Genomic DNA, 27,921 nt, shown 5'->3' with positions numbered 1-27,921 from the left:
ATTTGGGTGTAAGAAAAAACATTATGACTGGCATCTCTATGCACGGGTATGGTCACTCACGCACGAGTCTCCGGTGTACTTGTTCCAGGAAGTGTTTTCTTTCTCCCTGCAGGAGCATAGCGCCGCCGCACCGCCTAGCCCTGTGGTTGGTCGTGGCCCTGGGCGCTGGGTGCAGCCTGGTAGCAACGTGGACCGCCCTGGAGGCCCTGCTCGATCCTTCTGATTCTTCTCTCTCATGCTTCGACTGATAGATAAGTTTTTGCCGCCGTTTCATCCTCCTCTCCTCTCTCCTCCTACTACTACTACCATTACTACTCTCCTTATCCCTCTCTTCTTCTTCTTCTTCGTTGTCGTTGTCATCATCCTCTTCCTCTTCTCGCCCACCTACTCCTCAAACGGTGTCTTCTCCTCCTCCTCCTCCTCCTCGCTCTCCATCTTTTCCTTACTAAGCGGAGTAACAAGCACTACCTCTGCTGCTACTTGCTGATCTACTGATGCCCCGGAGATTCCCGCAGTCCAGGTTGTATCAGTCTCTGCCCAGCCGAGACCCCTCAGGGCAGCTAGTAGAGGATCCAAGCAAAATCTAATTATAACAAGTCTGGTCACTTCCCGCGAAAATCTCGTCGGGCTCGCGCATGACGTCCCGCTGCCTTCAGAGGCGGGGTCCGTTGCGTGGAACCGAGTCAGTCTGCAACAAGACGTGGTTAGGTGTATAGTGCTGACGTGGACCAGGATGCCTAATAAATGTGCTGTTGGTGGCTGTACATCCAATTATAAACACAAACGTGGAATTGTTTTTCACAGTTAAATAAGAATGATATACTTGGAGTTAATAAAGAAACAATAGAATGACTGAAAAGGTAGTATACAGTTGGCAAAAAAAAAATACAAGTCACCCATCAATTTCTCCGTTTTCTGTACTCGGACCATGTAGGTAAAATTTGTGGAGTCGACATTAGCCCTAAAAAGTGAATCCGCCGAACTGTTATTTTTAGGGCTGCAAGGTTGTGGACACCTGCCAGGTGATGTCAGGTCAGGCTGCCCCTTAATGGGCTCGGCCAGGCTGCCAGGTGTTGTCAGGTCAGGTATTTATGAAATAGATCTACCGCAACAATAAATGTGCAGTATTCAAAAACACCACCATCATAATGAATGAGACTGTTCTTTTAGGGCTAACAAGATGAGGGATACCTGGTGAGAGCTCATCTCCACTACCTTAGTTGTTAACTCCAAGACCCTGTCTCATTCATTATGATGGTGGTGTTTTTGAATACTGCACATTTATTGTTGCGGTAGATCTATTTCATAAATACCTGACCTGACAACACCTGGCAGCCTGGATCCAAGCACGTCCTGCACGGCAAGGGTCACGGCGTCTTGGCGGGCAGGCCGTGGTAGGTTCAAGGTTCCTCAAGAATTAGGTTAACCGATCCGGTGTCAACCCACAGCGCATCGCGTCCGAGGACTCAGGGTTCCGGTGTGGTGTCATGAGACAGCCGCTATAATAAGACATCCCATCCTGATCTGCGCATGTGTGGGCTTTGTTTACAAACAGAGGGTGGATGAGCTATGACACGGTACCGTGTCTTTTGTTGACTGCCTATCATGAAACGTCCCACCTAAGTTTATTCTTTATCTTTTTTAAAGTGATAAATTAGATGACCTACACCCTTTATATGTCAGTAAATGTGATGTAACCTACACCCCTAGTATGTCAGTAAATGTAATAAATGAGACAACCTACGCCCCTTGTATGTCAGTAAATGTGATAAATGAGACAACCTACACCCCTTGTATGTCAGTAAACGTGATAAATGAGGTAACCTACACCCCTTGTATATCAGTAAATGTGATAAATGAGGTAACCTACACCCCTTGTATGTCAGTAAATGTGATAAATGAGGTAACCTACACCCCTTGTATGTCAGTAAATGTGATAAATGAGACAACCTACACCCCTTGTATGTCAAAAAAGCTGCCATGGTGTCTTGCCGCCATCTTGCCTGGGACAAACGACGATATCAATACTCTTTGTTTGTAAACATTGGTTTCTGCACATGCGCAGATCAGGATAGGATGTCTTATTATAGCCGGACGTCTCATGACCACACCGGGCTCGGCACGGCTCAGTCAGGCGCGCGCAAGATCTGGCGGGCCGCGCCTGGGCCCGCGAGCAAGCACAGCACCATGCTAGCGCCTCCACACTCTAATCCCACCCTCCTTTCAACCTTTTTTTTTTTATTATTATTCTGTCGCACGTTCAAAACTGAGTTACGAAATAAACTAATGTACTTAAAACATACATAAGACTAGAATGTTAGATGATATTTTTTTCATCTCAGCCCGTGAGCTCATGCCGTGCCCTCTCTTCACCCCCCACCTTCCCCTCTACTCTTGCCTCCTCAGCCTCAAGCTCTGCCATTATATATTTCATGCCGTGCCCTCTCTTCACCCCCCCCCTCCCTCCCCTCTACTCCTGCCTCCTCAGCCTCAAGCTCTGCCATTATATATTTCATGCCGTGCCCTCTCTTCACCCCCCCCCTCCCTCCCCTCTACTCCTGCCTCCTCAGCCTCAAGCTCTGCCATTATATATTTCATGCCGTGCCCTCTCTTCACCCCCCACCTTCCCCTCTACTCTTGCCTCCTCAGCCTCAAGCTCTGCCATTATATATTTCATGCCGTGCCCTCTCTTCACCCCCTCCCTCCCCTCTACTCTTGCCTCCTCAGCCTCAAGCTCTGCCATTATATATTTCATGCCGTGCCCTCTCTTCACCCCCCACCTTCCCCTCTACTCCTGCCTCCTCAGCCTCAAGCTCTGCCATTATATATTTCATGTCGTCACCTCTCTTCACCCCCTCCCTCCCCTCTACTCTTGCCTCCTCAGCCTCAAGCTCTGCCATTATATATTTCATGTCGTCACCTCTCTTCACCCCCTCCCTCCCCTCTACTCTTCCCTCCTCAGCCTCAAGCTCTGCCATTATATATTTCATGTCATCACCTCTTCACCCCCTCCCTCCCCTCTACTCTTCCCTCCTCAGCCTCAAGCTCTGCCATTATATATTTCATGTCGTCACCTCTGTTCACCACCCTCCCTCCCCTCTACTCCTGCCTCCTCAGCCTCAAGCTCCGCCCCCGGCCTCGGCCGGGGGGAGCTTCATCCGGGGCGCGGGCTTCGTCATTTTGACGTTACGCACCCCCCCCCCCCACCCCCACCCCCGATCGGTACCCTATGCTGCGTATCGGTTAACCTAACTCTTGGGGAACCTTGGTTAGGTTAGTGGAGGACGTCTGTGTAGCGAGTCGTCTCCATCACAGTGCAGGCGAGCTGGGGTGTTAGTTAGGTTAATCATTGATTCAGTCATGTTAGTCACTGGTTTTAGTCATTTTATATTCTCCGCCAGTCAACTAGTCTCATTATCCCCGCCACCTTCCTTATGGCGTCGCTGATGACCTGAGTTTTTTCAAGTTGTCTGCATGTAATGATCAAAATGCCTAAGCCATGAAACAATAGTGTTAGTTAATGATGTAACAAGATAAGTCGAAATGGATGTAGTCCTGCTTACACAACCACTGTGTTTGCCATTCGTTACTGCTGCCATTATGCAGCCTCGGCAAGCTGGCGGCGAGCTTGGTGGCCTCCAAGTTGTCTCTTCCGCAATAAGCATAAGGCGGAGGCTTTACAAAACCAGTTCCCCGACCAGAACGTAGCGTAATGGACACATACGACAATCCCCACCCATTTGAATAACTTTCTCCTCTGTTGGTAACTAGAATATGCCAAATTTGGGGAATACGCTATGGAAATAAATATTTTTTGTGACGCTTCTTGTGGTATAACGTAAAGAGAGCTACGTGGTGTTTTTTTATGAATGGGATATCCAATGTTCTCATGTCTCATACGATCCACAAAAACATCGAGAAGCCTTTGTTTATGCTTTTGACGGAGGGAACACCTAACCGAGTGCTAAGAGTGGTTGACTACGTTTGAATTAATAGATTTGTTTCCCATGTGTTCTTTTCAAATCATTATTGTTTATTGAATGCATGCGCGCCTGCTCGCCGACAGTCTACATGCAGGGGCTCAGCAGCGCTTCAGGAAAGGTGGCAAACGACTATTGTTTTGTATGTTATTCCCAATGTATGTGTTACATTTTGGCGCCTTCTGTTGATCTGCATCAAAGTTATGAATCATTTCACCAACAAGACTCTCAGATAGAGGCTTAATGTTATCATACTCATCAATGCATCACCTCATGTATAATGCTCCAAAGCATGTTACCATCCACACCTTGAAGCAGAAAAATTTTTCCTTTTTTTCGTGTGAATAAATTATGTGTGTATATTAAAAGAAAGTGGCAACTCATTGTTTCTTAAACTGGTTTTTAAAGTAATAAAGAAGCCAATGATTGGTCATGTATTTTATTTTGTTCCTAGGTGGAGGACACACCTCCCCTTGCCTCACCCCCCCCCCAAAAAAAAAAAGTTACACCACCGTAGGGTTCTTCTTACAGGGGGTGGAGTAAATCAAAGACTCCAGACTCCTTGCAGTTAATGGTGGTGGGTTAGAGTCTGTGGCCAGGCGGGGGCGGTGGTCCGTACCTCTCCCTCAAGTGGTTCCTCAGCTGTATCTCCAAGGGCCGAGTTTCGTTGAGGTACTGCTGGAGCTGCCTCGAGTACTCCTCTCTGAAGTAGGGTGGCAGCAGGAGGAATAGGAGAAGACGGTAAGTGAGGTGTGAAGTGGTAGAAGAAAGATCTGTATGAATATGAACCTAGTTTTTCTATACATAACACTCTGTATCCGATCATAACTCTCCCCTCTTATGATTACAGTACGTAAACTTAAACGTTCACACACACACACACACACACACACACACACACACACACACACACACACACAGAGGAAAAAAATAATCTCGTGAGGAAAAGGAATTATTTAAAGGGAGACCACGTAAAAACTCATCAAATACATAAATTATCAACAGATTTTTTTACTCTCCTGACATCTCCTTCAAGTAAAAGAAAGGTATGTTCCTCTCACCTGTAAACATGGCAGTGCTCCCTCCTGCGCTGCTCATCCGCCAGCCTCACCTGTCTTCTCCGTTCCTCCTCCTGCGTATTCTTCTCCCTCTCTGCCGCCTCCATCCTCGCCACACGCTGTATACGAAGACATTACTGACTGAAATGGACAGAAGTTTAGAGTCTGTGTGTGTGTGTGTGTGTGTGTGTGTCATGACGTCAAAGGTAGGCTACTATTTTCAGGAAAGGTAGAACTGCAAGGAAGGATGAATAGGTGATCTGTGGGTACAGGGAGAATAATTTGATCGATGCCCCTTTTGATTATGTACACACACTCAAATAAGTATCGTAAAACATTCATCACGATATAAGCTAACACCAAGTACGAAGCCATTGATAACAGGCTACTCATGTTGGTTTCACTGCGTGTGTTGGGTGTGGTTTCACTTGCCTGAACCAAGTGAGCGGGACTCGTAAATGAAGCAGAATTTGAGCTGGCACAGTAATGCTTCATGAAACACACGGGTGGAGTCTTAGTCGAAGTGAATTGATCTGTGTTGTATGTAGCACTATAATATTGTCGTGTTTGGGTGATTGCTTTAACACTTCACGCACAAGTGAATAGTTAAAATTTCGTCCATTTAGGAGACAATATAATAAACACCTTGCGTTATTGTTATATTCGCTATAGGAGCATCGTTTTGTTGTGCTGGAAGCTTTCCCCGGTGTCTATGGGCCTCTGGAAGACTCCGGGAGGAGCGAGCAAAGGGGCGGGGAGCAAGGCCTTGCCCGCGCCCCGCGGGGCACGGTCAGGCGCCAGGCGGGAAGTGTTGCCAACTCCCCCAGATTTTTGCTACATGTTCATTCTTGTATGATCGAATATACTGTAACGTTCTAGACTGTACTGTTCGGTATATATATATATATATATATATATATATATATATATATATATATATATATATATATATATATATATATATATATATATATATATATATATAGTATATATATATATATATATATATATATATATCTATATATATATATATATATATATATATATATATATATATGAGAAGAGGGCGAGAGGAGCCAGACACAGTCAGAGTAAGTCATAGTCAGCTATTAGTCAGTGAAGAGTCAGAGTGAATTGTACTAAGGAGGAATATATTAAACTACAGAAGCTGTGCAAGGTGTTTCACATATCTTTCTCCCACGGAGTCTCCTGACGGCGACACGGAACCCATGCAAGTAACACGTCCGGCATAACAGTATATATTACACATGTTGGAAAAACAGGACAGGCATGGTTGCTTTCATTGTATTAGAATGCTTTTGGCAATGCTTTTAGCGTTGCAATTTGAAGTGAAGGATGGCACATAATGAACTATATTATATCTGACATGCGTTGATGGTTGACGTTTTTGTCTTTGACATGGGGGAATACTTCTGCCCACCGCTGTTACGTATATCATATGAACATTGTTTTATAATTTGTGAATGTAAAAGAAGTGGCACTCAAATCACTCCGTTAATATTTTGGTGATATCTGGTATCTCAGGGCCATATTCCCGTCACGCAACATTTTCCTCGAAGTAAAACTTAAAATTTCCAAGGTGCCTCCAGACCTCCCTTGCTTGGACCTTTCCCTTGGGACATAATTAGGGATATAATTAGGGATTATATCGTCATTTATGCATAATGAAGTGCTAATATATTCTCATTGGCGTATAATACGTGAATTTCAGTCCACCTCGACCCGAATATGAGGAAAAATTTATAGATACAAACACGTTTATAAGACTTAAATTAGCGTAGAAGTGAAGAAATAGGGTGATGTTTACCTGCAGGGTGTCACGTTTATTGACAGCGTAAAGAATGTTTTATAAAGTGAAACGTATGAGCGAGAATTATGTTATCAGAATAAGAATTACATTTTGTTTATTCATAAGTGGAAGTAGAACTGCGAAATATTCAATTTCTCAAGCTATACGCTTTTCACATAGAGGAAGCGGCAACCGCGTTTTCCAACAATCGTCAGCTGAATCGTGGACAACGTTGCCAGGTTGTCGTACTCTGCCTCTTATGTTTGCCGATTTCCGACCCAAACACATTTTTCATCACCCAAATAACTGCCTTCATATATGGCTATCGTTTAATTGGTTAATTATTGGTGCTTCTTGGCAATAGTTATGGGCAGGGTCCGGACCTCCGCCATAGGAGGTGAAGCACCGCTCCCAGCGACGCAGCTCGAGGCTTCGCGAAACTGTGTCATAGTGTCTCATGGCTTGATTCATTACTCGTGGCTTGTGAGGCTTCATTAAAACGCTCGATTCCCAGAACCGCATGGCTGTGTTTAGTGGCAGCGGGAGCAGCAAGATCAGGAGGAAGAGGTTGATATCGTCCAGCAGCCGTAAACAAGGCCACTGCTTCCGCCTGCTTCTTGCGTCGCATGAAAAGGAGGTAATTTCCTTTGAGTCGTGTGTTGCCGCGCGAGCCTGTGATCACATGGGTCTGCGGGCACTGGGTCTGCGGGGCCTTGCCGGGGTCGTAACGACTGGAAACAAAGACGAGGTGAAGATGTGACGGGTGAGGCAGAGCGTGGCGGATTAAAGGCCCTTCCAGACGAGGGGCAGTTGCCCGCCGTGCAAACACTGTTACCATATCATACTAAGCAGTGGGATGACGTCATAAGCACAGAAACGAAGGAAACAGATCTGGCAACATACAGTGATGGGCCCGTATCCTCGTCAACTATTAATACTAAACTTGGTATTAACTTTCGACTTTAGTATTAACTTCACTCTCAAAGTGTATCCTCACCAACTATTAGCCTAATACCTACTATTAACATCGATATTAACTTGGGAGTGCTGGCGAGGACTTCTAAACACTCAATAGGAAAGTTAATAGTAAATCCCAGACCCAGACCCATATCAAAATGGCCACCGGAGCTCCTCGCCCAGCCCACCTCCGCAATTTAGAGTCCGAAAGGACTCTTTGGAACTGTATAACGATGGTGAACTTGTCAAGAGATACATATTAGACCGTGCAGGAATGGAATATGTGACTGATTTGGTGAGAAGAGAGCTACAAGATCCAGTTCAAAGGGAGCATTCCCTCACCCCGGGGTTGAAAGTGATTTTGACTTAAAGATACTTGGCTACAGGAAAAATGCTGCAGTGTTCAAGTGATGAGTTTGGGGTAAGCCAGAGTAGTGTAAGCAGGGTGATTGCGGAAACTCTGGCCGCCCTCAGTGCCCCGTAGGTAGACGGGAGATTTATCCAGTCTCCCCTTGATAGGGTGGAGATCCGTGAAGGGCAACCAACTTGCCGGTGTTGTGGGAGTGATAGACTGCAACCATGTGCAAATAATGGCACCAAAGGAAAACGAAGTAATTTATGTGAACAGAAAAAAAGAGCTTACATAGCTTGAACATACAATTAGTGTTTGATGCCTTTGTTATTGATTAAAATGTGAAATATTTGAGTTAAGGAAAACGAAACATGGGAAAAAAAACTTTTATTTGTAGCAGAAAGGTACACACATGCAAATGAAAAAGATGACATTAAAATTGCATTAAAATGTAATTTAAAATATGATTTATAATTATTGTTGCTTTAAAATCAAGTTAGAAAAACAAATTACTCCTGCCGGTCATTCGTATGGAGATAATGGTGGTAAGAAAGCTTGTTAGTGACGTCTGCGAGTGTGAGGGAGGAGGAACGAAAGGTCGAGGTGACCACATCGCGTACATCATGACTTATGTGTGAAGTAAAACGAGGTTACTTGGTTTCTGTTTACAAAGTTCCAAGTGGAAAAACAACTTTATTGTGAATTCAGTGTATACTTTTCTGGAGTATTGTGTTTACTGAGTGAATTGGTGACCAATCTGTTGCTATTTGTGTCTTGCTTGAAGATATTCATCATTGGATTCAAAGCTATGGTATTAATGTGCAATAGTCGTCATAACAAAATACGTAGTAATTAATTATATATGTCAACCTATTTATTTTCATGAGATCATGGTATGACCACTGAAAAACATAGCTTTTTTATCTTGGCTCCATTACAAATTCAGTATATAATTACTCATATATTCAATAAAGTATTGGAATCCAGTTTTCAGCATCTTTTATTATTATACCAATTAGCACTCAGCTTGCAAACACGCTAAGGTTTATGTTGTCAGCTTGGGTCGGACTAAGGTGAACACTTTACCAAGTGACCTAAGATTACTCAATGCTACCAAAGCTATGGTATTAACGTGCAATGGTCATCATACCAAAATACGTAGTAATTAATTATATATGCCAACCTATTTATTTTCGTGAGATCATGGTATGACCACTGAAAAACATAGCTTTTCTATATTGGCTCCATTACAAATTCAGTATATAATTACTCATATATTCAATAAAATAGTGGAATCCAGTTTTCAGCATCTTTTATTATTATGCCAATATTCTAAGCACTCAGCTTGCAAACACGCTTAGGTTTATGTTGTCAGCTTGGGTCGGACTTAGGTGAACACTTTACCAAGTGACCTAAGACTACTCAATGCTACCATATAGGTATACTACATCTTTGATTGTGAGTGCAAATCTGGTCATTAAACACCGAGAAATTAATCTAGGCTCTAGGAAACTCAGAAAAATCCAATTTAGAGAGTGCTGGTTGTGGGGATTGAACCAGTGACCTTCGACATACAAAGCCATGTCTCTGTCAGTCGAGCCAATAACGGTAAAGGTAAAGTTGGGGCATACCCTGTAGCAGCGCGTGGCCTCGGTGCTCATCTCCGTAACATTGGCCCTTGAGCCTGTGGTGGGAGGGAGCCCATTACCCCGGGACACAGGGCCAGTGTGACATCCGGGTTACTACAGTTTCCCCAGGTTTCCCCAGGTAGCCATTTATCGACCAGCCGGAGAGGGAGGATGATCAGCTGGGTGAGCTGCACGCCGACTGCCCGAGCAGGGATTCGAACCTGGGCCTGCGTAGAAGCCAGGCATGCTGATCACTAGACCACAGAGGCGTATTGGAGCCCAGTCTCAAGTGAACCCACTCACAATGGCACACAATTTTTTTTCTGGTAAATTTTGTGCTTTGAATGAATTTGCTAACCATTTCTGTCGAAAAACAGCAGAGATTTTTTTTCACCCCTTCCACCCTAACCTCAGTAATAAAAAAAAGTGACAAAATCATAGCCTTGAGGCAGTAATATTCAGCCCCAGCATTAAAAAAATTGTACTGCTGCCCTATGAAAGGCATCTCTTAACTCCGATGAAGTAGGTGGTGACTGTGGTGGAGCAGCTTCATTGTCATCCCTTGCAGTGGCAGGTGTCATTGGGCCAGTAGATGATGAAGCAGTGGCAGGTGTCATTGGGCCAGCAGATGATGAAGCAGTGGCTGGTGTCATAGGGCCAGCAGATGTTGAAGCAGTGGTTGTTGCCGGAGCAGCTGATGGTATCTTTTCCACAAGTAATGAACAATGTGCTGGGATGATCTCTAGCAATATAGCAGCGGGGATGAAAAAAAGCGTCATATATTAGTCATGATTAATGCATGTAACTTAACCCCTTAACTGCGGATTTCCTACAAGAAAACATCACCAAACTACAGAAATGGAACAAAAAGTGGCTGCTACAATTCAGTGAAGAAAATGTAGTCCTGTGTTGTTGTGTGCCACAGTCTCTACTCCGTTCACCGGGCAAAGATTGGCGGGCAAACTTGTGTCCACACGAGGGGCAGTTGCCCACCGGGCACTGCCCGTTGATCGTATAATAAATCCTCGCTTGTGTAGCAGGGTTACCAGGTCGAACAGTTGGTGGAGGGTTTTTGGCACTACCAGGGGCACATAGCAGACCGGGCACTCCGGGGCAGGCAGCGGCCGATAGCACAACCGGACAGAGTAGCACAGCATGGGCTACAGCAAGGATGCTGTCTATATAGGTCAATTAATTGCACGGTGGCTTCCCTTGACCACACCTGTTCTTTGCCACACGGGACAGACATGTTATCCCATCAAGTGTTTAGTGGAAACCAGAAACTGACTGCAAGGGAGTTCCGCAGGGTAACTTCGTGTGTCTGGCAACATGCTCTCTTTATACCAACCATCAAACCTGCAGGCATTGCCTCGCCCACGGGCAAGGGCACTTGGATGATTTGATGTGCCCGTAGTTTTCCCGCTTCTGACGTCATCTTCGCTCCCACCATCAAAACAGTTGAAGCAGTATGATATCTGGTAACAGTGTTTGCACAGCGGGCAACTGCCCCTCGTCTGGACGGGGCTTTAACGAGTGCGTTTGAAAAGGACACACACACACACACACACACACACACACACACACACACACACACCAGAGTATAACGTCGTATAAGAAGAAACCGTGGTAAATCTTAAGAATTACCACTCCACCCCCACCACCATTCCAGCCCCCTAAACTCCAAAACAAGCCTGGGGACCTGTTGGGGAACCGGGTTTTTTTTTTTTTTGGAGGGGGAAGGCAAAATTACTGAAAAATAGGCTTCCAAAATCTCCCGAAAAAATCCCTAAAATAGGGAAAACTCCCTAGTCACGAAAGTAAGGAAAGTCCCTAACGCATACTCTTGTAATCTATTCCAGCCTAACCTAGAAGCCGCCGTAGCCGGTCTGTTGACGAGTGGTGGGCGTGTCATTAGATGGCCAGCGTAGTGGCCACCGCCGCCCCACTCCGTCCCGCGTTGCGTACCTGCGTAATTTTCGACGGCCCACACCGCATGTCGAATATTTAAATTACTGCAACCAAACTTTATTTACCTAATTGCTAACGGGGGGGGGCTTTGCCCCCCCCTCGACCCCCCTCCCCCCCCCAGTACTAAGGAGGGTAGCTCTATCTGCCCAACTTGTCAGTCACAGTTTGATGCGCCCACGAGGCTGCGAGCGCATCCCATGTGACACGCCCGTGTCACTGTTCGAATATGGTGGTATTGAAAGGTGACAAGGACTCGGTTTTGAGTTATTTGACAGCGCAATGTGGCGCGAGGTGCCTCATGAGGGATACCAATAAAGAGGCTAAATAGTCAGTTAACACTTACCGAGAGGTGAAGTAAAATGATAATTTGAGGAGACTAAAGAAGACTTTAAGTGTCGATCCCACCGCCCATCATGGCGGCCCGAGGAAGACTGAGATACAGAAAGCTACCTACGTGTAAGCAGCGCGATACACACTCGCGCAGTAGCTAATACTTCATGAATGTAGTCCTTTATAATTATAAAATACAAATACTTGCGCCATTATTTATTTTTAAATAGTGTTATGCGGAACGTGTTACTTTGGTTCCGTGTCGCCGTCAGGAGACTCAGTGGGAGGGAGATTATGTAAAACACCTTGCACAACTCCTGTAATTTAATATTCCTCCTTAGTACAATTCACTCTGACTCTTCCCTGACTACTAGCTGACTATGACTTACTATGACTGTGACTGACTCCTCTCGCCGTTACAGTATGTTCGGTCATACAAGAATGAACATGTAGCAAAAATCTGGGCGAGTTGGCAACACTTCCCGCCTGGCGCCTGACCGTGCCCCGCGGGGCGCGGGCGGAGCCTTGCTCCCTGCCCCCTGCTCGCTCCTTCCGGAGTCTTCCAGAGGCCCATAGACCCCGGGGGAAGCTTCCAGCACAACAATAGAGAAGAAAATAACGTAGAACTCGTAAAGACCGTTATATGTCTGAAATCGTAATGATCTTTGCGCGTTCTGGATATTACTGACTTAAGAACTATAGTGAAACCAAATTGTCGAGTCCGTTTTGGCGTTGGCTCTCGTGGGTCTATTTCTCCCCTCTGCTCTGCCATAGAGTTCCAACACCTATTTTTTCCTCTCATATGTTACCTATAGCTTACATATGAGAGAAAGAGATAGGTGTTGGGACTGTGTGGCAGAGCAGAGGGGTGGAAAGGACCCGCTGGAGCCTACGCCAGACCGGCCTCGACATATATATTTGGAAGACTTTAGTTTCTATGGTGTAGTGCTCAGGCTCAGTCTGTCTATAGAGGGGTTGCACGTGACGTCATCATCAGCGATCAGCTGATCACTTCTCGGCTGCCCCGCAAAGGCCCGCCATTTTGGGAGGCACATATTTACCGCAATAGAACTCCTCAGCTTTTCCCCGCCATGTTACTGTGTTGGTGTTTGTGTTAGTGGCCCATCTATTACTGTGTTGGTGCGTGTGTTAGTGTCCATCTATTACTGTGTGGGTGGGTGTGTTAGTAGCCCATCTATTACTGTGTGGGTGGGTGTGTTAGTAGCCCATCTATTACTGTGTGGGTGTGGGTGTTAGTGGCCCATCTATTACTGTGTGGGTGGGTGTGTTAGTGGCCCATCTATACTGTGTGGGTGTGGGTGTTAGTGGCCCATCTATTACTGTGTGAGTGTGTTAGTGTCCATCTGTTACTGTGTGGATGGGTGTGTTAGTGTCCATCTATTACTGTGTGGGTGTGGGTGTTAGTGTCCATCTGTTACTGTGAGGATGGGTGTGTTAGTGTCCATCTATTACTGTGTGGGTGTGGGTGTTAGTGTCCATCTGTTACTGTGTGGATGGGTGTGTTAGTGTCCATCTATTACTGTGTGAGTGTGTTAGTGTCCATCTATTACTGTGTGGGTGTGGGTGTTAGTGTCCATCTGTTACTGTGTGGGTGTGTTAGTGTCCATCTATTACTGTGTGGGTGTGTGTGTTAGTGTCCATCTATTACTGTGTGGGTGTGGGTGTTAGTGTCCATCTGTTACTGTGTGGGTGGGTGTGTTAGTGTCCATCTGTTACTGTGTGGGTGTGTTAGTGTCCATCTATTACTGTGTGGGTGTGGGTGTTAGTGTCCATCTGTTACTGTGTGAGTGTGTGTGTTAGTGTCCATCTGTTACTGTGTGGGGTTGTGTGTTAGTGTCCATCTATTACTGTGTGGGTGTGGGTGTTAGTGTCCATCTGTTACTGTGTGTGTGTGTTAGTGTCCATCTATTACTGTGTGGGTGTGGGTGTTAGTGTCCATCTGTTACTGTGTGGGTGTGTTAGTGTCCATCTATTACTGTGTGGGTGTGAGTGTTAGTGTCCATCTGTTACTGTGTGTGTGGGTGTGTTAGTGTCCATCTATCACTGTGTGGGTGTGTTAGTGTCCATCTGTTACTGTGTGGGTGTGGGTGTGTTAGTGTTCATCTGTTACTGTGTGGGTGTGTTAGTGTTCATCTGTTACTGTGTGGGTGTGTTAGTGTTCATCTATTACTGTGTGGGTGTGTTAGTGTTCATCTGTTACTGTGTGGGTGGGTGTGTTAGTGTCCATCTATTACTGTGTGGGTGTGGGTGTTAGTGTCCATCTGTTACTGTGTGGGTGGGTGTGTTAGTGTCCATCTATTACTGTGTGGGTGTTAGTGTCCATCTGGTACTGTGTGTGTGTGTGTGTGTTAGTGTCCATCTATTACTGTGTGGGTGGGTGTGTTAGTGTCCATCTATTACTGTGTGATGTGGGTGTGGTGTCCATCTGTTACTGTGTGGGTGTGGGTGTTAGTGTCCATCTGTTACTGTGTGGGTGTGTTAGTGTCCATCTATTACTGTGTGGGTGTGGGTGTTAGTGTCCATCTGTTACTGTGTGGGTGGGTGTGTTAGTGTCCATCTGTTACTGTGTGGGTGTGGGTGTTAGTGTCCATCTGTTACAGTGTGGGTGTTAGTGTCCATCTATTACTGTGTGGGTGTGGGTGTTAGTGTCCATCTGTTACAGTGTGGGTGGGTGTGTTAGTGTCCATCTATTAATGTGTGGGTGTGTATGTTACTGTCCATCTATTACTGTGTGAGTGTGTGTGTTAGTGTCCATCTCCTACTGTGTGGGTGGGTGTGTTAGTGGCCCATCTATTACTGTGTGGGTGGGTGTGTTAGTGGCCCATCTATTACTGTGTGGGTGTGGGTGTTAGTGTCCATCTCTTACTGTGTGGGTGTGGGTGTTAGTGGCCCATCTATTACTGTGTGGGTGGGTGTGTTAGTGGCCCATCTATTACTGTGTGGGTGTGGGTGTTAGTGTATCTATTACTGTGTGGGTGTGTGGGTGTTAGTGTCCATCTGTTACTGTGTGCTTTAGTGGCCCATCTATTAATGTTAATAATAGGTGCTACACTGCCACTCGCGGTAGGTAGACAGGGCTGCCAAGTAAAAGTCAGTAGGCTTTTTGCGAACCCCTTACGTTCCTATGTTCTTACTAAACACCGCCCGGGGATGCCCGGGGTTAAATTAGTCATATATTAATTGTTCTTATCATTAAGTATATCTTAAAGTTTAATAATAAATGTATATACTGTATGTCCATCATAATTTGGCAGCCTAATGGATAGTTATATAACGAAGCCTAGCCTCACTGTCCAGATTATTTGCATATTCACTCAGATTGTGTCATGAAGACAGGAGGCACGGGCCAGCCATCATCAGGGGGCAGAGGCTCAGCTGATTGCTCTTGCCTCCCAAAATGGCTGACAGTTGTTTTTCCTAAAACAAAAGCGAAGCGGTGTGACGTCAGTGCAACCCCCTCTATAGAGGTCTTCGTGAAACAACAACAATGGACTTAAAATCGAAGCCACCCAACTTTATAATTAACGAGGCTTGTCCACTGGCCCCTCCCCAAGGTAAAACGTATACGAAAATGCATTATAATAATAATTCTTTCGCGGGCTAAATTACTACGGATATTGGTTTGGAGTGGTGCTCCCTTAGATTAACCAACCATGACTAGTTTCAAACCAAGGGAATTCAATTAAATCAAATTGTCTCCGTTTTTATTACCGCAATATGCATCCATGCACCAAGCTTCCAGCAACAATGAAATCAAAGGTAAGCCAAAATCTAGAATATGCATCTAATAATCTTTACCTTTAAATTACTTTGTAAGGGTTTAGTAAGATTTGTTGCGTACCTATTACTAACCCGTATTGGGTATTATTCTAGTGTTTGCCCACACTCACCCCTCTCACCCAAAGCTGACTAGGGGGTCTGTGCAATGCCTCCGCCGTTCAGTACGAAAACCAAGCTTGATCAAATGAAATTATAAAACCACTCAATCTCGCACAACCACATTAAAAGCTTTATACCATCGGAGGCGTAGAATACACACTGAACCCTTACCTCCCCAGCATAGCACCAGCAAAAGTGATAATGCAACAAAATTTGTTTTGGTTCCGTAGAGGAAATATACAATTATACTATTCATAACAAAGAGCATTCACCCTTCTTTTAGAATATTTACAGTAGTAGTAGTAGTAGTAGTAGTAGTAGTGGCCCTAACTCTCAGAAGGCTTATGGACCTGATGGAGTGCCTCCTATTGTCCTTAAAAACTGTGCCTCCGTTCTGACACCCTGCCAGTTCAAACTCTTTCGTCTCTGCCTATGAACATCTTCCTTTCCTTCCTGCTGGAAGTACGCCTTCATACAGCCTGTGCCTAAGAAGGGTGACCGCTCCAACCCCTCAAACTACCGCCCTATAGCTTTGCTTTCCTGTCTATCTAAATTTTTTGAATCACTCCTTAACCGAAAGATTGAAAAGCACCTTTCCGCTTCTGACCTTCTATCTGATCGCCAGTATGGGTTCCGCAAGGAGCGTTCTACTGGCGAAATTCTTGCTCTCTTAACTGACTCTTCCCCTAAACCTATCAACAGCGGTGTTCCACTGGGCTCTGTCCTATCACCCACTCTCTTCCTGTTATTCATCAATGATCTTTCTATAACAAACTGTCCTATCCATTCACACGCTGACGACTCCACTCTGCATTATTCAACTTCTTTCAACAGAACTTTTCAACAGGTATTAGAAGACTCCAGACTGGAGGCTGCAGAACGCTTAACCTCAGACCTTGCTCTCATTTCTAATTGGGGTAAAAGAAACCTTCTGTCCTTCAATGCTTCAAAAACCCAATTTCTTCACCTATCAACTCTACACAATCTTCCAAACACTTATCCCCTTTTCATCGATAACACTCAGCTATCACCTTCTTCAACACTAAATATCCTCGGTCTATCCTTAGCTCAAAATTTCAACTGGAAAATTCACACCTCCTCTCTCACTAAATCAGCTTCCTCGAGGTTGGGCGTTTTGTATCGTCTCCGTCAGTTCTTCTCCCTCACACAGATGCTTTCCATTTATAGGGGCCTTGTCCGTCCTCGTATGGAGTATGCATCTCACATGTTGGGGGGAGGCTCCACTCACACAGCTCTTCTGGACAGAGTGGAGTCTAAGGCTTTTCGTCTCATCTGCTCTTCTCCTCTTACTGATAGTCTTCTACCTCTTAAATTCCGCCGCCATGTTGCCTCTCTTTCTATCTTCTATTGATATTTTCATGCTGACTGTTCTTCTGAACTTGCTAACTGCATGCCTCCGGCAGCCTCCCCCCAACCCGCGGCCCCGCCGCACACGACTTTCTACTCATGCTCATCCCTATGCTGTCCAAACCCCTTATGCAAGAGTTAACCAGCATCTCCATTCTTTCATCCCCTTCACTGGTAGATTCTGGAACAGCCTTCCTTCATCTGTATTTCCTCCTGCCTATGACTTGACCTCTTTCAAGAAGAGTGTATTAAGACACCTCTCCACCCGAAATTGACTACTCTTTTGGCTACTCTTTACTTTTATCTTTTATGGGAGCGGCGAGTAGCGGGCTTTTTTTTTTTTTTAACTCTTTTTGTTGCCCTTGAGCAGTTTTCTTTGCTGTAAAAAAAAGTAGTAGTAGTAGTAGTAGTAGTAGTAGTAGTAGTGGTAGTAGTAGTATACAAAAGTACTAGAAATGGTAGTGGTAGTATTGGTGGTGTTAGTAGTAGTAGTATACAAAAGTGCTAGAAATGCTAGCGGTAGTGGTAAAGGTAGTGTAAGTGACGGAACAAGATTAATTCGAAGGATTGGTTTAGTAAGACCAAAAAGAGGGTGAAAGATATATGATCAGCAATAGAAGCGTTAATTCCATTTTGATATGAGCCGTGTGCCATGAGATGGTTGTTCAAACATTTTGGAAACAGCTCGAGTTAAGCAGACCTTATACTTATCGAACCGGGAGAAGGGAGTCTTGACGGGATCTTACATGACTGCTTGCGAGTCTTTTTTGTTTTTTGTTCATTTGTTATTTCGCTTTATCTAAAATCTATCTCTCTAATTATCGATATCTGTCTATCAATCTCTATTTCTATCTCTCACCTGATGTTCGTAGATCTGGACAAAGCGTTGGTGAAGTTCCCTCCGATGTCTGGCCTCCTCCTCCTCCAGCATCTCCCGCAGCCCACAAAGGAAAGGAGAGAGACGGCAGCGGTAATGAGGACAGTGAGAAAGGGGTGAGCTATACATATGCTTGAAGCGTTGGGTGTATAATGTTAGATGTAGTGCGAGGACTGTGTGTGTGTGTGTGTGTGTGTGTGTGTGTGTGTGTGTGTGTGTGTTTACCTAATTGTATTTACCTACTATCCATATCAGACCCTTTTTTTACTGTGTCCTCGTGTATTGCTGACGTTTCTTCCTTCTCTTAGTAGTAACTCCTCATTGTCTACCTCTTCCATTTTAATCAATAACTTATATATTTGTATTAGGTCTCCCCTTTCTCTTCTTTGTTCCAATGTTGGCAAGTACATATCCTTAAACCTTTCTTCATATGACAGTCCCTCCAATTCTGGAACCATTTTCGTTGACATCCTTTGTATTCTTTCTAGTTTTTTTTATGTGTTTCTTCTTATGGGGACACCACACCGTTTCCGCATATTCCAATTTTGGTCTAATCATAGTGGTTATTATCTTTTTCCTTATCCGTGTAGTGGAATGCTAATCCTATATTTCTAACCATTCTATACGTTATCACCGAATATCCTATTGTTATGCCGGGCGTGTTACTTGGGTTCCGTGTCGCCGTCAGGAGACTCCGTGGGAGGGAGATATGTAAACACCTTGCACAACTTCTGTAGTTTAATATTCTTTCTTAGTAGTACAATTCACTCTGACTCTTCACTGACCACTACTAAGGATTTCAGAGGCTGTGCGGCCTCGTTTTTTGGGAATAATATCGTAACGAACAATCGTATCGGTACGAGATTTTGCGACAGTGTATTTCACACACTGCCTTAATTTTGAAGGGTATCGCCAACCGCCACAAGTAGAGAATAAAGGCACTTGTCCCTATACCAAGAGGGTAAAGTCATCAGTGTCAGGCAAAGATACGAACACAACTACCAGAGGCTCCGCCCACCTTGTTCCTCTTCCCTCCATCTCCCGCCTCCTCCCTTCTCCCTCAATCTCTCTCTCTCTCTCTCTCTCTCTCTCTCTCTCTCTCTCTCTCTCTCTCTCTCTCTCTCTCTCTCTCTCTCTCTCTCTCTCTCTCATGTAGCTTCGTAACTATAATGAATGAAAGGCATGCATTAATTGTAGTGGCGTTATATACTCTTTCTAATACTGATAGGCATCCTTTAAATAAAGTTGAGAGTAGGGTAACGTGTTACTTACATAGCCTAATTACCTCCGTAACTATTGGTAGCGTAGTGGTTTGGTGGTTTATGGTGTACGTTTTCGTAGGGCTATTGTATAGCATGTACCTACTGATAAAAGTAATGGTGCTCTTATCGCCAAATTATAGTGGTGCTATTAATTTTATTGTCAGGGAAGAGCTGAAAGTATGGTAACGGGAAGAATTGCGAAGGTATAACAACAAAAAACAAACGAGAGAGAAACAAATACAAGCGAGCAATCGTTCTACCATCAATCATGGTAGTCATCATTTACCACCTCACCCTACTCACATGTCATTACGTCCACGGCCCAGATGTGTATCACTATGCTCAAAATTAAAGTCCCAGTATCACATCAAGCATGCCTTAATTGAAAAAAAATCATTCTCGAGTATGTATGTATCTTCCAGAGAGAGAGAGAGAGAGAGAGAGAGAGAGATGAGGAGAAGGGAGGAGGCGGGAGATGGAGGAAGAGGAACAAGGTGGCGGAGCCTCTGGTAGTTGTGTTCGTATCTTTGCCTGACACTGATGACTTTACCCTGTGGCGGTTGGCGAGCACCTTCAAAATTAAGGTGTGTGATACGATATTATTCCCAAAAAACGAGGCCGCACAGCCTCTGAAATCCTTAGTAGCTTACTATGACTGGGACTGACTCTTCTCGCCCTCTTCGCCTATATATATACCGAACAGTACAGTCTAGAACGTTACAGTATATATTCGATCATACAAGAATGAACATGTAGCAAAAATAAGTGCGAATTGGCAACACTTCCCGCCTGGCGCCTGGCCGCGGCGGCCCCGCGGGGCGCGGGCGGGGCCTTGCTCCCCGCCCCCCTGCTCGCTCCTCCCGGAGCCTTCCAGAGGCCCATAGACCCCGGGGGAAGCTTCCAGCACAACACTATTAACATAACTCTCAGGCTGTTGATTATCCTGTATTGTCACTCTTGGCACTCTCAGATCTCTCTCTTGAACTTTTTTTTAATATTTCTCCATCTCCCATTCTATATGTCCATTTTGGTTTCCCTTCACTCTTTCCCATTTCCATTACATGACATTTATTCACATTGAATTCCATCTCCCATTTCATACTCTGCAGTCCCAAATCTTATTCAGGTCCTCTTGCAGAATTTCAGTCTTTATTGTTTTTTTATGTCACAGCAGTTTCACATCGTCTGCAAACAGGCTCATATAACTGCTTACTTTCTCTGGCATATCATTTATATATACTAGGAAAAGTATTGGTGCCAATACCGATCCTTGAGGCACTCCACTATCTACAATTCTCCATTCCGATTTCATGTCCTTTACCACTGTTCTCATCTCTCTTCCCCTAAAGTAACTTTCCATCCAGTTCTTCATTTTCCCTTTCAATCCTCCTTTATTTTCCAGCTTCCATAGTAGTCTTGTTTGTGGAACTTTATCAAAAGCCTTCTTCAGGTCCAAGTACACGCAATCTACCCATCCGTCCCTCTCCTGTATTATTTCTGTCACTCTTGAATAAAAGCTCAGTAAGTTTGTTACACATGAGCGCCCTTTTCTATACCCATACTGTTTTTCTGTAATCATATTATGTTCTTCTAGAAATCTCGTCCATTGTTTCTTTATCACTTTTTCGCATATTTTACAAACTACACTGGTCAATGATACTGCATGGTCTGTAGTTCAGGGGTCTTCCTTTTTTCCGCTTTTATATATAGGGACCACCTCAGCCCTCCACCATTCCTATGGTAATTTACCAGTTGATATTGAGCATTTTATGATATCATATACCGTTCCAACCAGCTGATTTCTGCATTCTTTCAGTATAAAACCTGAGACTCCATCCGGTCCTACTGCTTTCCTCTCTTCCAGTTCCTCCATTATTTTATATATCTCCTCTTTAGTTACTATACCTTCATCCATATAAACATTTATTTTGTCATCTTGTGGTTCACTGAATTATGATTCTTTTGTAAAAACTTGCTGGAACCTTTTGTTTAGCAGCTCAGTCATGTCTTTAGGATCTTCGATTATCTTATTTCCATCTTTCAGTCTTTCTATTGTTTCCCTTGGTTTGATTTTTCCATTTATGAATCTATAAAACAATTTTGGTTCTTCCTTGCACTTTTCGACAATATCCTTTTCATATCCTTTCTCTTCTTCTCTCCTTATTTTCACTTATTAATTTCTTGCTATCTTAAAATCTTTATTCCTTTGATTCTTATTTCTTTTCAATCTCTTCCACGCTTTGTCTCTTTTTTCCTTTGCATCTGCACATCTTGCATTAAACCAATCCTTTTTTCCTTTTTCTTTGGGTTTATATAATGGTACATATTTCATCACTCCTGTTTCATACGCCTCCATAAAAATATCATACTTTTCCTGTACCTTGCTTTTTCTCCTCAACTTTACCCAGTCTAGCTCTCCATAGTATTTCTGAAGTTTTTCCATGTCCGCCCTCCTATAGTTTATCCTGTTTCTTTTAAATGATTCGTCCTCCTCAGTGCCTTCCTCCTCTGTTTCCATCTCTATTATCACGTGATCACTCTTTCCCAGGGGGCACCCATACCTTAATTCCTTTAACAAGTGCATTCCCTTTGTTAGCACCAGGTCCAGTCTCGCCGGTTCATCGTCATTTCTGAATCTTGCGTTTTCCGTCACCCACTGCATCCTCAAATTCTCCATAGTCAATCTTAAGAATCTTTCCACACATGCCGTTTCACTACTTCCACTTTCAGAAATTTCCCAATTTACCTTCTTACAGTTGAAGTCTCCAACTAACAAGTCTCTTTTGTTTGCTTTTAGTAACTTACTCAAACTCTGAATGGTATCTTTAATCATGGTCTCATATTCTTCCTTGGTTGCTATTATCGTCATCATTTCTCTGTTTTTGTTCTCCAGATTAACACTCACTATTTCCGCCTTTCCTTCTCCAAATACTACTGATTTCACTAATACCTCCTTCCTCGTCATTATCATTACTCCACCACCTTTACCCTTTCTATCCTTCCTCCATACATTGTAATTGTTATCAAACACTATTTGAATGACCTCATTCAGCTTTGTTTCCGTTAAGCATACGATCTTGGGCTCTTTTTCCTTTAGGTTGTCTTGTAGTTCCGGTTTTCTAGATATTATACCGTCTACATTTGTATATATCACACTTAATTAGTCCCTTATTTGTTTTAATCTTGTCTAGGTTCTGTTCTCTTTCGGCTTTTCCCTTAATATCATTTCTTTATTCTGTCTCCCATAACTCTTCAGAAAAAATACCTCTTTTTCCTCTTCTGATCTTACATTGTTTCTCTCTTTTGCTTCTGCTTGCATTTCATTCCATTTCTTCCTTTCTTCTTCATTTCTATTTTTCTTTATATATATATATATATATATATATATATATATATATATATATATATATATATATATATATATATATATATATATATATATATATATATATATATATATATATATATATATATATATATATATATATATATATATATATATATATATATATATATATATATATATATATATATATATATATATATATATATATATATATATATATATATATATATATATATATATATATATATATATATATATATATATATATATATATATATATATATATATATATATATATATATATCCTTACATTCGTCTATTTCCCTTAGTTTAGTTGTTCTGTTTAATATTTCCTCAGTTACCTATTGTGATTTTAATCTTCATTTAACTGGCCTTGTTTTACCTTCTATGTAAGGGCCCATCCTAACAATTTCTTCCACCTCGTCCTCAAGGTTTTGTATTTTCTCGTCATTTAAGTTTTTCAGTAAGTCTTTCACTGACTTACGTTCTTCCTTATCCCTTCATGGTTTATATGTTATGTTTTTCTCTTTCATCCCGAATATTCTTTTTTATGACCTTAACCATCTCTTTTTCTACATTTTCCTTTTCCTCTTTTAGTTGCTTTTCAATTATTTCCTGTAAGTCTACATTGGCTTTATCATGTTCTACTTTCCATGTCTTTATCTCCCCCAGCACTTCCTCCCTAAATTTTTTCTCTTCTTTGCCCATTATCTCTTTCAGGTCTTCATTTTCCTTTCTTACGACTCCTAGTCCTTCCTTCACCATTTCTTTCATATTTTGCCCGTTTCTCTTTCAGCTCCTCATTTTCCTGGACTAGTTTTTTTTTTCCCTTTCTTCTAGACTTTGCACTCTTGCCCTTAAGTCACTGTTCATCTTCTTACCTTCCATATCTTCACCCTCCATGATTTTGACTCTTCCGATCCACATATTCAGTTTCTTTTCCACTAGCAACACTTTTCTGTATCTCAAGAACACATGAGCTTTCAGATCACCAAGCTCAGTGCGTTTGGTGCCTGCCTCGCGACCGAAAGGTTGCTTTCGATGAGAAAAGTATAGTGCTAGGCTCTTGGCTACCTAGTTCGGGGGACCATGTACTCAAGTTAGGCGAAGGGACAGATGGGTGAAGGGACTTGCTGCTTCTGACAAATCGTAAAATCAAACCGGTGTGGTGTCATAGACATCCCAGGATCGTGGGACATCCCATCCTAAATACATAGCCTACATGAATTTCGACACGGTACCGTGTTTTTTGTCGACTGCTTGTCGGGATCTGTCCCACCTAAATTTATTTATATTATTATAAAAGCAAATGATGACGTATGTATGTATATAACTAGGATATCAACAACTACTCTTCTTCTTCTTTTTGTGACCTGTTCCGCTTTGCCTCGCTTTTTAGATCCTCCTTGATACATTTTTTACACTTAGATGCTTCACTTAATTACTCTGGGATAGTGAAGATTGGGTTCCATGATGCAAAAATCAGGATGGGATGTCTTACGATAAGGGATGACAGCTAGATGACACCACACCGGGAAGTAGCAAATAAAGAAATATAAAAAGAAAAAACGCGCGCGTGCGTGCCTGTTTGTGTTTGTGTTTTTGTGTGTGTTTGTGCTTGTGTGTGTGTGTGTGTGTGTGTGTGTGTGTGTGTGTGTGTGTGTGTGTGGTTCACCATGGTCTGATCACGTGCTGGACTCGGGTCGCCGGCCAGTAGCTTTCCCGAATGAGCTTGTAGCACAGGTGACGTGTGTCTGGGTTTGGTTGGAAGCTCACATCACACCCACATACACCCGGGAGGGGGGACGGCCTCCGAATTCCACCCGGTATCCATTCACTGGTGGGTATAAACAGGGGGCACAGATTAAAGGAGACTGCTCATCCGTCTCCTCTCCGCCCGGGAACCAAACCCTGGACCTCTCGGTTGTAATGCGAGCATGCTAACCAGTGCACTACGGAGGAGGAGGTTATGATTTTTTTTTTTTTTCATAAAAGGGAAGTTTCTTTTTCAAATTCGGGTTCGTTTATTTGGCAGGATTACTTTAATATAGTTTGCTGCCAGGAATAATGAGGCAAATGCGGAGGGGGGTGGGGGGGTAATCACTCTGGCACGGCAGTCTTGCAAGCAGAATATTCAGCACCACTATACCCAAAGTTTTTTTTGTACGTTTGCGATATGATGCTTCCTGTTCTCGCGGGAATTACTTAACTATCAATCGTATATTTGACAGACGCTGGACCCGTTCTCTTATTCAGTTTGGGCGCTTCCGTGATGCGCTGCTTCCTCCATACATGGCAATCGCTTTTTCTGGCATTGTTTCGAAATTACCCTAATCAGTCTTTCTTTAGATTTTGTCTACCTCTTCTATTCCTTACCTGCACCGGCGGAGGTTAAGCTGCTGGCGATGCTCCTCCTCCCGTGCCGCAACCACCTCGGCCACCCGCTGGGCCCTTGTGCGGCGCGCCCCGCACGCCAGCCAGTCTGTCTGCGGGTCAGTCATCACTCCGATTCGCTTCGCGTTACCTTGGCCCACACTTTTTCATCGCTGTTCTAACGCCGTTCCCACAGTTTTCGTATACTCCACTGTTAGTTTTTAACTCTTTTCATGGTTACGGGTATTCATATATCTCCTTTGTACCTGTTACGTATAGACTTACTAAAAATGAGATTAAAACACGTCTTTTTTTGCTCCATTCAAGGTGTATATCATTCTGACCACACCATAATAATTCACCCATTAAATAGTTTATATTTATATACATAAGTCACGTCATATTACCTCATTCCGGTTGAATCCAGGGCAATACATAGTTCTGAACTTCTGATGATATCTAGACATTCCATTCATGATCAGAACAGTAATACATTAATTATTGTGATAGACCCACTGCGTTTTACATTAACATCATCATATCACATTGTAGCATTATGTATTATTCTGAACACAACGTTAGTAGTTTCTTCATTATTCCAACTAGATCATGAACGCATATAGCTGTAGTACTCTGGCACAGGAGACAAGTGATAGGGATTATCCAGACCAACAAGTCACGATGAATCCCACACATTATTGTGATATATAATACATATCCAGCCACACCTTTCACTCTTTAGCGTACTTTTCCACTCGTTCTTTTCGCTTGCTCTGCCAGCGAGCACACTACAACTGACCACTGCAACGAATTCCATGCATCTAGGGTACATTTAGGGACCGTCACGAATAGGAGACGAGAGGATAATATAATACGGATCCAGTTAGATGGAGAAAGAGAGCTTGATGATGTCTACCTCTGAGAGACTTGAATAACACTGTCCTGACCCTCCCTGACTGCTCTATGGGATTACATTGAGCGTCCCCAAGTTACCATGGCAACGCATCTATAGCCAGCGTCCACACACACACACACACACACATACACACACATTATTCCTAACAGAACACAATAGCTTATACACATTGCTGTTATTGGATAATTACATACATCACGCGTAATATATGATTCACACCACATCAAAACGTTTCAGAAAAGGTTCTGACCATGCCCTCAACTTTTCTTTTTTTTTTCGTTATAAAGCACAATGGTGAGATGATTTGGAATAAAATAATAAAGTGTAATTAAATCGAATCAAATCAAAGCATGAAACGAGCGAATGATAGAGCGCACGCACGCACGAACGCACGCGCGCGCGCGCGCACACACACACACACACAATTTTGAGAGAGCTATTTTTTGGGGGGGAGGCTAGAGGGCATCAGAGGTTCATGAGGTGGGGAAGAAGGGTGGCGAGCAAAACGAGCAGGCGCAGGTGGTGGAAGTTTTTTTTTTTTTTTTTAATACGTTTAGAGGCATTTGGAGGCCGATACAAAAAAACAACAACATTGGGGGGGCTATATAACCCCCCCCCTCCCCAACCCACCCCACCAGAAATTACGGCCTTGTAGCTACATGGAAACCTGGACTTACAGACAACAGAGAGCCTATTGGTTCACTACAAGGTTGTCCACCATAGTACGTTCAGTTGACTCATGTCGCAACAAAGTAACAGTCGATTCGATTTTTATAGTTGATGATTTTTGCACATACTACTTCTGCAGGAAGGTTGTTCCAATGGCAGATGATTCGGTTTAAGAATAAACTCCTGCCAGTGTCTGTATGGCATCACTTAATTCACCTGAATAAGAAGACTGTTATATCTAGTTCTTGAGTTGGTTTGTAGATAAAAGAACTTGGGGCGAGCGACATTACTTCGTCAGATAGTTGAAGACCCGAATAATATCTCCTCGTAAGCATCTCTTCTTCCAACGTAGAGGAGTGGAGTCGTTCCTGATACGACTGGCATGTCGCTGACCTCTCTCCATGGTAATTCAATGTTCTTCCTATAATTAGGGGACCAGAAAGGCACAGAATTTTCGAGGTGAGGTCTTACCATTGAAATATATAGGGATTGCATAACTCCCAGCGTCTTACACTCGAAGTTTCTCGCTATGAACTCAAGCATAGTGTTGGGTTTGTTATCTATATTTTTTACAGGGTTATTATGTTTGAAGTCCCTGCTGATGGTAACAACAAGATCCGATTTCTCCTGCACGACTTGCAAGGGCTTTTCAAGCATAGCCTATTGTATGTAAAGTTGCTACTTCTGGACTAAGAGTGCATGACTTTGCATTCGTCAATGTTGAATTACATATGTCACTTTTCAGCCATTTAGATGATCTGTTCGAGCTCCTTTTCGATAGTTTCCCAACCGACAGTTGTGAAGGCTTTCCATCCACTTTGGTGTTGTCAGCAAACTTGGCTAGAAATTATTTGTCCTGTTTCTAAGTCGTTGATGTAAATTATGTATATGATAAGAGAATGAGTCCCAGCACTGCCCCTTCCACTAGTGACTGCATGCCATTCAGAAGCCTGCCCGTTGAGCAACACTCGTTTTCTGTTGGTGAGCTTATGAACGCAGATAAATTGTTTCCTGTACCTGCTGACTGTAGTTTCCTGTGTCTAGTCGCTCGTGTTGTACTACCTTGTCAAAGGCTCTCTGGAAGTCCTGATAAATAACATCGCTTG

General features: G+C 43.4%; 2 protein-coding genes across 3 annotated transcripts in view; one reads left to right on the top strand and one right to left on the bottom strand.

Moving 5' to 3' along the window:
- LOC127008533 (uncharacterized) overlaps positions 1-1,126 on the top strand; it is a 129,388-nt gene extending 128,262 nt beyond the window's left edge. For both annotated transcript variants that reach the window (XM_050880700.1, XM_050880704.1), the window contains exon 9: positions 113-1,126. In XM_050880700.1, coding sequence (XP_050736657.1) covers positions 113-248 — 136 coding nt within the window. In that variant the 3' untranslated portion in view covers positions 249-1,126. The remainder of the gene's footprint in view (positions 1-112) is intronic.
- A 724-nt stretch (positions 1,127-1,850) lies between these two features.
- On the bottom strand, positions 1,851-25,766 carry LOC126982195 (uncharacterized). The gene is made up of 6 exons (XM_050834074.1): positions 25,234-25,766; positions 18,211-18,349; positions 5,042-5,157; positions 3,088-4,683; positions 2,781-2,933; positions 1,851-2,380 (listed from the first exon to the last, which is right to left on the bottom strand). The coding sequence occupies exons 1-4, from the start codon at positions 25,356-25,358 to the stop codon at positions 4,563-4,565; spliced, it is 501 nt and encodes a 166-aa protein (XP_050690031.1). The 5' UTR covers positions 25,359-25,766; the 3' UTR covers positions 1,851-2,380; positions 2,781-2,933; positions 3,088-4,562.
- Positions 25,767-27,921: the final 2,155 nt, after the last annotated feature.

Source organism: Eriocheir sinensis, chromosome 4, assembly GCF_024679095.1.
Source record: "Eriocheir sinensis breed Jianghai 21 chromosome 4, ASM2467909v1, whole genome shotgun sequence".
Classification (NCBI taxonomy): Eukaryota; Metazoa; Arthropoda; class Malacostraca; order Decapoda; family Varunidae; genus Eriocheir; species Eriocheir sinensis.
The sequence above is the reverse complement of the archived record's forward strand: the minus strand, read 5'-3'. Positions and strand labels throughout refer to the sequence as shown.

Coding starts and splice junctions, on each gene's coding strand:
- LOC126982195 (XM_050834074.1), bottom strand. CDS start 25,358: ATGACTGACCCGCAGACAGACTGGCTGGCGTGCGGGGCGCGCCGCACA. Junction 18,350..25,233: donor CTTAACCTCCGCCGGTGCAG/GTAAGGAATAGA, acceptor GCATATGTATAG/CTCACCCCTTTCTCACTGTC. Junction 4,684..5,041: donor GAGCACTGCCATGTTTACAG/GTGAGAGGAACA, acceptor ACCCTACTTCAG/AGAGGAGTACTCGAGGCAGC.